This window comes from Hipposideros armiger, unplaced genomic scaffold, assembly GCF_001890085.2.
Source record: "Hipposideros armiger isolate ML-2016 unplaced genomic scaffold, ASM189008v1 scaffold_248, whole genome shotgun sequence".
Classification (NCBI taxonomy): Eukaryota; Metazoa; Chordata; class Mammalia; order Chiroptera; family Hipposideridae; genus Hipposideros; species Hipposideros armiger.
In genome coordinates, this window is record NW_017731598.1 from 715,471 (window position 1) to 726,600 (window position 11,130).

Below are 11,130 nucleotides of genomic sequence, written 5' to 3' on the forward strand. Positions count from 1 at the left end.
TAAAAACTGGAGCTCTGTGGACCATATTTAAATAAAAATAAGTTCTGCAATACATGATATAGTCCCACTGATGTTTATGATGTATTGAGCTCATAAGTTTTACCACTCTGCATCACCAATAGCTTTTGCAAATACATAGTCTCTCCCTCCAAAACACATAACACCATCTTTCAAAAAGAATTTCCATTTGTTCTTGCTTCGGTGAATCTAGAGGGAGAAAAACAGTCTAAATTAATTAATTTTAAAGTCAAAAGATTATTTACATTTCTTTGCATATCACATGGGATTATTCTGACCCAAAGGAGAATTCTTTAAAATAAGACCTCCTCAAGATAGTTCATTCATTCATCTGCAAATATTTGAGGTTCTTATATGTCAGATATTGTTTTAGGCACTGGATATAGATCAGTTTTAAAAAACAAGAAAAAAATAATATATATATATATATATATATATAAATAAAATGGGGGAAAAATCCTGTCTTTGAAGAGTTTACATTTTAGTAAGGATAGGGGAAACAGAAGCCTAATAAATAATGAATTATAATAAATTATATAGAATATTAAAAGGTGATAACTGCTATGAAAAATAGAGCAAGAAAAGGAAGATCACAAGTACAGAGGTGGGGTTATAATTTGAGAGAGGAGAGGCAGGGTGAGCCTGACTTATGAGATAACATTTGCACAAAGACTTGAAGAACGTTAGGGATAAATCCAGGAAGATATTGGCTGGAGAGCATTTCAGGCAAAGGGAACAGAAGTACAACAGTCCTGAGGAGGGGCATTCCTGGGTTGCTAAAGAACAGCAAAGAATTCAGTATGTCAGCAAAGGAATCAATAGAAAGGATATACTTAACATTATCAGGAATTTCAAAAAGCAGTGTTTCATTTTGAAGAAAAAAGTCACAATAAAACACTGAGCGAGGTCAGAAGATACAGCTTATAACTTATTAGATTCTACTGGCTGTTCTTTGAATTCAGTAAGTCAGCCTAGATATAGACAAAATAAAAACTAGGAAATCCCACTATCTCAAGAGGTGAGAAATTATAAAATGATTGTTACCTCTGGGCAAAATACAAGTGACTATGTATTTTTAAAACCTTAGAAATATATGGTCTGAAATCAAGGGTATAAAATTAAACCTAGTTGTTGACTGTAAATAGTCAAACCAAGGAAGGGAAGTGTAGACAAGCACCTGGAAAAGAACATTATGAAGAGGATTAGCCCTACTAGATATCAAAAACCTCAATAATGAGAATGATTAGCACAGGCCAATGGACAAATCAATGGAATAAAACTGAAAATCAAGAAGTAGATCCAAATACATACAGAAATTAAGTAGATGATAAAGAAATCATTCTCTTATCATTGTGGACAAGGTAGACTTTTTTCAATGAATGTTAGGAAAATTGGGTAGCCACCTTAAAAAAAGTTGGAACTTTATGTCACATTATACACCAAAATAAACACCAAATCGATCAAGACTTATAGTTTTAAAAAGAAACCAAAGAAATACTGGAAGAAAATATGGGTGAATCCCTTCAAAATCTTGAGGCAAGAAAGAACTTTCTATTCATGACTCAAAATTTACAAGCCATAAAAATAAAGGTTGACAAATTAAACATCTGCATTAGAGAAAAAAAAGGCACTGAAAGCAAACAACTGAGGAAAAAGTATTTCTGCATATACCAAGGCTAATTTCCCCCAAAAGAATACACCTCTTAGAAATCAATAAATAGACCAATAATCCACTTTTTAAAAATAAAATTATGAACAAGCAATTCACATAAAAGTAAATACAAATGGCCCTTAAACAAACAAAGTTAAAAATTTCACCAAGATGTCATTTTTCACCTTTCATAATAGCAAAGGTCCAAATGTCTTATTATATTCAATTGGCAAGGCTATAGGAAAAGAAAATCACTCAAACCTTGTGATGGGAGTATACATGAGAATAGCCTCTAGAAGAGCATTTTCACAATATCTAACCAAATACATCTGCCCTTTGACCCAGTAATCTTATTTCTTGCGATTTAATAGATACAACTGCACACATATGAAATGTCTTATGTACGTGGCCATTCAATAGCAAATGACTGAAAAAGAACTCAAATATTCATCAGTAGGGGACCAGTTATTATAAATAAATTTTAATAATTCTACAATGGACTATTACACAGCTATCAAAACACTAGCACAAAAATCTCGAAGATATACTGTTACTGTCTTTAAAAGACAAGGTGCAGAAAAAACGCTGTCTGTGCTACCTTTTAGGCTTGTACTTGAATAAAAAAAGACTCTGTTTTTATTAGTTAAGAAACTAATATACGTCACTGGTTACTTCTTTGTACTCAAGGCAGGGACAGGGAGCTACTGACAGGAAGCACAAATGGTGAAGGAGTGGAAATCAGGTTTTTCAAGGTATAACTTTTGCAGTGTTTTGCTGTTTTTAATGATGTATATGCAGTACCAATTCAAAAAACAGAATATATATATATTAGAGAGAGATACTGTGCTACACACTAGCAATTACTCGTTAGCAAAGCATTGTACTGGACAAAGCCAGTGATAAGCAAAAGTTTGCTAAGCTGTTAAATGAAGATGTAATGTATTCATATAATTTCACATTTAACTATACATAGTGTCCTATCATAGCATAGAACACCCCCATCTATAGTAAAAGGTTTCATTTCACCATTAATCTTCCCTATGATATTCTTATTACTTTAACCTTTATATTAATCTTACACATTCCCTAGGCTTCTGAAATAACATGTCCATACACTTTAATTCTCATTCGCATGTTGACCAATGACCTTCATTTAACCTTTTTTCATAGCACATCTTAATATTTGTGAAGTTCTTCCCCAATCATTACATTAATAAGTTTTAAAGGTAAATTCCTTTAAATGTGCTAATCAAAGCCAAAAATATACTAAAAAAAACCACCAAAAGTGCTTCTCAAAGTTTAATGAGCATGCAAATCACCTGGGGTGTCTTGTTAAAGTGCACCTTCTGATCTAGAAGTCTGGGACAAGACCCCAAATTCTGCATTTGTATCACTCTCCAGGGGAACCGATGCTACTGGCCTTCAAAACAACGCTGAGTAGTAAAGCTCTTAAAAGACTACTGAAAAGGTTTTCAATTTACTTGAGTCTTTCAATACTATTTGAAACAAGCCAACCAATGACCAGGACTGGAAAGTTGCTCTTTTATAAAAATTCAGTATGACAGTGTTCCCTTCCACCCATTTTGACTTTACAGATACATTCTCTTTGCTAGCTATCTTCTCATTTCATCACTCCCATTTAAAAACTTTTCATTGGTTCCCGAACACCCTGGTTTCCATTAAAATTTTTAGTATTGATCTTAAAATATTAACTAAGTAGACAACTAGATTTGTTAACACTATACATCTAATGACATTCCTATCTACTCCACAGATTGCTGTTAAGAAGCAAAAGACAATGTATGAAAAATGCTTTGAAAAATATAAACCACTATGTAATTAATTACAAGCAATTTCCCACAGTGAAGTACAACAAAGGACACTCTAGAAAATTCTTTGTGCCTCTAGGGAATGCACATATAATTTAGTGCCTTATAATGTTTTTTTCATAGAAGGCAATACACTATTTATAAAAAAGTAAAATAAGTTTCAAACTAAGAATGGTCCTTTTTCTATTACCTATTCCTTCTTATGCTTATGTTTACCAGCACCTAAATTGCCATTTACTATCTGTAGAAAATGTTATAGGACAGAAAACAATCTGATTTTTAGAGAAAAGGATTTATTTTTACAAAAATTCAAAACACCATGCTCTGTTTCACTGGAGTATATTGAAATTGTTACTGCACAAAAGTCAAAGATGTAAACATGCATTAGTCATCTGGGAAATGCAAATGAAAACCTCAATGAGGTACCACTTCACACCCACTAGGATGGCTAGAATCAAAAAGTTAGATAACAAGTTTTAGTGAGAATGTGGATCAATCTAAATCTTCAGACACTTGATTAGAATGAAAAATAGTACAGCCACTTTGGAACACAGTTACTCAAACTATTATTATTGGGTTGTCAGAAAACTCATGACGTATTTTTTCCTATGTTTTTCGTTGCGAAAATGTGTCATGACTTTTCTGACAACCCAATATTACATAAACCAGGAATTCCACTTTTATCAAGTATGTATCAAGAGAAATGAAAATATATGTTCACACAAAACCTTGTACATAAATGTTACAGCAGCATTCTTAAGAGCCAAAAGGTGGAAACAACACAAATGTCCATCAACAGGTGAATGAATAAACAAAATGTGGTATATCCATTCAACGGACTAGTATTCAGCAATAAAAAGGAAAAACTGTTACATGCTACAACATGGATGAAATTCTAAACATTGTGTAAAGAAGCCAGTCACAACAGACCACATATTACATGATTCCTTTCATATAAAACTCCAAAATAGGGAAATCTAAAGAGACGGAAAGTAGATTAGTGGTTCCTTAGGCCTGGTAGTGGGGATGGGAGGAAATAGGGAGATACAGTAGTGAGAACTAGTGGGTATAGGGTTTCTTTTTGAGATGATAAAAATATTCTAAAATTGACCATGTTAATGGATACATATATCCATGACTATGCTAAAAACCATTGAATTGTACACTTTAAATAGGCAAACTATGTAGTAGTAGTAAGTGAATTACATCTCATAGCTTCTAAAAAATAAATATGTAAATATGCATGAATCAAGGACAAAAACTGACCATTCTACTACATAATCATAGTTATAGTGTTTTTGTTTTTTGGTTTTTGTGTTTTTTTTTTAAAAGAGTATTACATTTTTGTTGCTAAAGTTAAATTGCCACTAACTTAATTTCTAGGCTTGAAACCTGAGATACATCTTCAAACCTCCGTTGTTGATAATTCTATCATGTCAACCTCAGCACCAAGTCCCACTGATTCTTCCATCATAATCTCTGACTCTCCCATGGTCTACACCACCATCCTTAATCTGGAACCTGGTTACTTCATGTCTGCACTACCCCTGTTCTTACAATTTCCTCTTCTAAGTCACAAAACGCTGCCAGTTTTCAAACCCAATTACAGTTTTCTCAATAACATCCTTAGAGGGCTAATGTCCATCAAATCAGTTCTGGATTTCCCTCACCAGGATTCTGGATTTTCCAATCTGCTTCCAGCTCTGTTCCCCACCCAGCCTCATTTCCTAATACATCCGAAAGGAGAACACTTCAAGGCAGAGCTGCCCCCTTACTGCCCCTTGTACATTCTAATGCATTCATTTCTCTGCCTTTTATCAGGCTATTCTACTGTGAATGCCCATTTTCCACACTTATCTATATCCTAGAAATCATTCAAGACCTACTTCAAAGCCCCACATCACCCATGAAACATTTGTGGAGAACTCCAGCAACAAATGATTCTTGTATCTCCTAGCCACTTTTAGGACTTACTATCTGTGCCACTTATCTTAGTATTTGATTTAGCTTTCACATATTTTGGCTTTTGATTTACCTACCATCTCATTGTATGCCATTCTATTATTCCATACACAAACATCTTGTTTCAGTAAGATTGTCACCTCCTTGAGACAAGGACGCTCACCTTTTTTGGATCACGGAGACCACCAGCACAGTGTTAGATCCAAAATACACCCCCAAAACTTATAGAATTAATTAGCTATTTTAAGAATAATTAAGCTGTGAACTATAACTCACCATCATATTTCCCATCATTTTACACACCTTTCTACTATTAATGCAGTTAATAAACCCAAAGTCTAAAAGGTGAATACAGTACCTTGTCATACTGACAGACAATGACATTATCTGTGTCAAACAGGTCTGGCACATCCTGCTCGCTCACATCATCTCCGGAATTTAAAGGGTCCTAAAGATGAAAGACAGTCACATTAAGGAATTAATGATGCTTTGAATTTTTTAAAGACAGACATATGTAAATAAAGGAACTTGGCAAGACAGAATAGTAATGTACTTAAAAGTCAAATAGCCTGAATCTGAATCCCAACTTGGCCACTTAATAACTATGACTTTTGGTAAATTACTAAAAATCCTCATATCTCTGTTTTCTCATCTGAAAAAATGAGCGTAGTAATAAAACCCACAGGGCAGTGAGAATGTCAAATAACATAATACAGGTAAGAATTAATACAGTACCTGGAGCATACGTAAAGCCAACCATAAATGATAGTTAATACTCCTTACATGCTTCTTAGTTACCATAATCCAAAGATTTTAGCACTGTGTGAGGATTAGAGCAGATACTATAAGCCTCCACCCTGACTACCTTCTTTACCTCCACTCTCATCCCCTACCCCTCCCACTCTCTCTAGTTAAGACCAACAAATACAGTAGCTGATTCCTAAATACTTAATACCAGCTTAAATCTGAGTTTAAGATTAAAAGTTTCAATACTAGTGTACAAGTAAGTCTCACTGTGAAAGACTAAAGACAGAGTTAATCTTAATTGTTATTCCTCTTGGTTCCAAAGTATATTAAAGTACAAATGTTAGAAAGGAAGAAAGCTTCAGCTCAAAAGCAATCCTCACCTCTTCCACAATGTCTATTTGAGGGTCTTCACTGTCACTACTGTTGGCAATTGAATCTCCATTTGATATTCTGTCAGCTTCTTCTTCAAGTACCTTCAGGTCTCCTCCATCAATAATTCCTAGAAATTCATTCTCATCTACATCCCTTGTACTTCCTGTTTCATCATTGGAGGATGTATCACCAGTTCCATCTATTTGAATTATCTCATTAATATCATAATCAGTTATCTGAATGTTTAAATCCATCTGAGAATTAGAATCCTAAAAAGAAAAAGAAATGCAATAACTTTTCAAGTCAAACAATGTGTATAAAGCATTGAATTACACAAAATATAAAATTACTTAACATCTCATAAGCGGTCACTTAACATGTTTTTTTTTTCTATAAGATGATGTTCCCTAATTTTGAATTTTAAAAGACCCCTAGCATTTCTATTAAACATAGGAATAATTTTTAAATTGTAAGCAAAGTAAACCCACTTACAGTCATACACAGACAGCAAATGAGTTCACTGTTTTCATATAATACTTACCAGTGTTTATATATCTTAAATTTATACAGTACATGTTAGATTTTAACTATTTCATATTATTTTAAACAATAATTCCATGAAGTGAAAAGGACAAATGGCACCATGCTCAATGGATAAAAAATATAATATAAAGGACTGTACTAACTGAAATAAGCCAAATACAAAAGGACAAATATAAATCAAAATTGATATAACTGGAAAAAAGAAACAGACAAATCCAAAATTATAGTTGAAGATTTCAACATTCCTCTCTCAGTAATCAACTGAGAAAGTAGACTGAAATTCAGTAGAAAGCCTGAACAACACAACCAACCAACTTAATGTAATTGGCATTTATAGAATACTCCACCCCAAAATAGTCAAATGCACATTCTTTTCAAGAGCACACAGAAGTTCACCAAGATGGACCATATTTTGGGGGCATAGAACAAACCTTAACAAATTTAACACACACAAAGTATGTTCTCCAAGTACATAGGAATTAAACCAGAAATCAGTAACAGAAAGATCTGTGAGATGTAGCTAAAGCAGTGCCTAGAAGGAAATTTATAGCTTTACAGTATATTAGAAAAAAGCAAGTCTCAAATCAATGGCCTAAAATGCCACCTTAAGAAACTAGAAAGACCAAATTAAGCTCACAGAAAACAAAAACATAAAAAAAGAAATAAATGAAATTGAGAACAGAAAAATAATAAAGTCAATTAGACTAAAAGTTCATTCTTTGAAAGGATCAATAAAATTGATAAGCCTCTAGTCAGACTGACAAAAAAAAGAGCGAAAAACACAGATAAACAATATTAGGAATTAAAGGGTGTTGCCATAGATCTTGAAGACATCAAAAGGATGAGGAAATTGTCTTTTATTTGAGCTGCTAGAACAAAATACCACAGACTGGGTAGCTTATAATAGACTGGGTAGCTTATAAACAATAGAAATTACTTCTCATGAAGGCTAGGAAGTCCAAGATCAAGGTACCAGAAGATTTGCTATTTAGTGCAAACTAAGGTTCAGAGATGGTGCCTTCTCATCGTGTCCTCACATGACTGAGGGGTTAAGGAGCTCTATGTGGTCTCTTTTATAAGGCAACTAATCCCATTCATGGTGGCTCCACTCTCATGACCTAATCACCTCCCAAAAGCCTCACCTCTTAATTACCACCAACTTTGGGGGTTAGGATTTCAACATATGAATTTGTGTGGTGGGGGGGTGGGGGGACATAAACACTCAGACTGATGAAAATCAATTTACAAAAATGAATTGTGTCTGTATAATAGCAGTAAACAATTTGAAATTGAAAAACAGTACTATTTAAAGCAGCAAGAGGAAAAACTCATCACATACAAGGGATCCTCAAAAGGATAACAAGCAGAAACTTTGAAGACCAGAAGGCAATGGGATGATATATAGATTTAAAGTGCTTAAAGAAAAGACTGTCAACTGCGAATTCTATATCTGGAAAAACTGTCCTTCAAAAATAATTGAGAAATTAAGGCTTTCCCAGATGAAAGCTGAAGGAGTTCATTACCACTAGACTTGCCCTACAAGAAATACTAAAGGGAGTCCTTTAAACTGAAATGAAAGAAACCTAGAGCGTAACTTGAAGCTATACAAAAATGTAAAGTTCTCTGGTAAAGAGAAATACATGGACAAATATAAAAACCAGTATATCATAATTTTGGTATGTAACTCTACTTTTTATTCCTTTATGAGATTTAAAACACAAAGAGCATAAAAATTATAATTATAAATCCAGATTAAGGGGTACACAATATATAACATGTAATTCGGGATTATCAACAACAAAGTGGGGGAGGGTGATGCTGAAAAGGAGTAGGATTTTAATATGAGGTTGAAGTTGAGTTGGTATCAGTTCAAAATAGACTGTTATAACTTTAGGATTCTATAAGTAATCCCCACGGTAACCACAAAGAAAATATCTATAGAATATACACAAAAAGAAGAAAGGAATAAAAATGTGTCACCACAAAAAAACTCAACTATACACCAAGGAATGTAGTAAGGAAGGAAATGAAGGACAAAGAAGCCCAAAGACACATAGAAAACAAACAACAAAATGGCAAGAGTAAGTCCTTCCTTATCAGTAACTACTTTAAATGTAAATAGATTAAACTACCCAATCCAAAAACAGAAATTGGCAGAATGGATAAAAAAAAAAAAAACCAAAAAACCAAACAGGACCTAACTAAATGCTGTGTACAAGAGACTCACTTGAGATCCAAAAATACACATAGATTGAAGTTAAAGGATGGAAAAAGATATTCCATGCAAATAATAACCTAAAGAAAGTTGAGAGAGCTATACTACTATTAGACAAAATAGACTTTAAGTCGAACTCTGTTGTAAGAAAGAAAGAAAGCATTATATAATAAAAGAATCATTTCACCAAGAAGATATAACAATTACAAACATATGCACCAAATGCCACAACAAACTGACAGAACTGAAGAGAGAAATACTTCTACAATAGTAGAAAACTTTAATACCCCTCCTTCAAATATGAATATAACCACCAGAGAGAATATCAGTAAGGAAATAAAGAACTTAAACAAAACTATAGATCAATTGGACCTAACAGACATATACGAAACATGCCACCAAACAATAGCAGGATATGCATTTTTCCAAAGTGCACACAGAACATTCTCCAGAATAGACCATATGTTAAGCACAAAACAAATCTTAATATTTAAAAAGACTGAAATCATACAAAGTATCTTTTCTGATCCCAATGGAATATAACTAAAAATTAATAGCAGAAGGAAAACTGGAAAATCCACAAGATGTGGAAATTACATAACAGACTCTTTAAAAAATCAATGGGTCAAAGAAAAAAATTTTAAAACAAAAGAACCAAAATCTTTCATCAAAAGATAAAAATATGTTGAGACAAATGAAAACACAAAACCCAAACCTTATGGGATGTAGCAAAAGCAGTGCTAGGAAAGAAATGTGGAGCTGTAAATGCTCACATTAAAAAAAAAAAAAAGAAAAAGGCTTCCAAATTAACAACCTAAACTTATACCTTAAGGAAATGTTAGAGAGAGAGTGACAGAGAGAGAGAAAGAGAGAGAGAGAGAGAGAGAGAGAGAGAGAGAGAGAGAACAAATAAAGCCTAAAGCTAGTAGAAGGATGGAAATAATAGCAATTGGGGCAGAGGATAAAGTAAAGAATAAGAAAAAAAATAGAAAAAAATCAACAAAACCAAAAGATGGTTCTTCGAAAAAGATCAACAAAATTGATAAACCTTTGGCTAGATTGATGAAGAGAAAAAAAAAGAGGACTCAAATAACTAAAATGATAAAGAGACTTTACTACCAATTTTACAGAAATGAAAACTTATAAAAGAATACTATGATTATATGCCAATGAATTGGATAACCTAGATGAAATGAACAAATTTCTAAAAACACATAGCCTATTAAGACTGAACCATGAATAAATAGAAAATCTAAATAGACCTATAACCAGTAAGGAGATTGAATTAGTGATCAAAAACATCTTGGAAAATAAATGCCCAGGACTAGATAGCTTCGCTGGAGAATTCTACCAAATATTTAAAGACAAATTAACAGCAATCTTAAAAAAAAAAAACACCTCAAAAAAATACTAACAGAATTCAACAGCACATTAAAAAAATTATACCATGACCAAATGGGATTTATTCCTGAAATGCAAAGATGGTTCAACATATGAAAAAAATCAATGTAATGCAACACATTAACAGAATGGAGAAAAACAAATAATTACCTCAATTGACATAGAAAAGTATTTGACAAAATTCAACATCGTTTCATGATTAAAAAACAAAACAAAAAACTCACACTAAGAATATAAGGAAATTGCCCCAACATAATAAAGGCCACCTATGAGAAGCCCTCAACTAACAGCACATTCAGAATGGTGAAAAACTAAAAGCTCAGTTCCCTGAGATCAGGAACATGGCAAAAATGCCCACTCTTGCCATTTCTATTCAACACAGTACTGAAAGT

The 11,130-nt window shown here is 33.1% G+C and overlaps 1 protein-coding gene across 1 annotated transcript in view; it reads right to left on the bottom strand.

The window, feature by feature from the left end:
• Nucleotides 1–11,130, bottom strand: part of GTF2A1L (general transcription factor IIA subunit 1 like) — a 48,436-nt gene continuing 37,306 nt past the window's right edge. The window contains exons 3-5 of the mRNA XM_019655845.1: nt 6,588–6,848; nt 5,819–5,908; nt 1–207 (exon numbers count right to left, since the gene is read on the bottom strand). Coding sequence (XP_019511390.1) covers nt 100–207; nt 5,819–5,908; nt 6,588–6,848 — 459 coding nt within the window. The 3' untranslated portion in view covers nt 1–99. The remainder of the gene's footprint in view (nt 208–5,818; nt 5,909–6,587; nt 6,849–11,130) is intronic.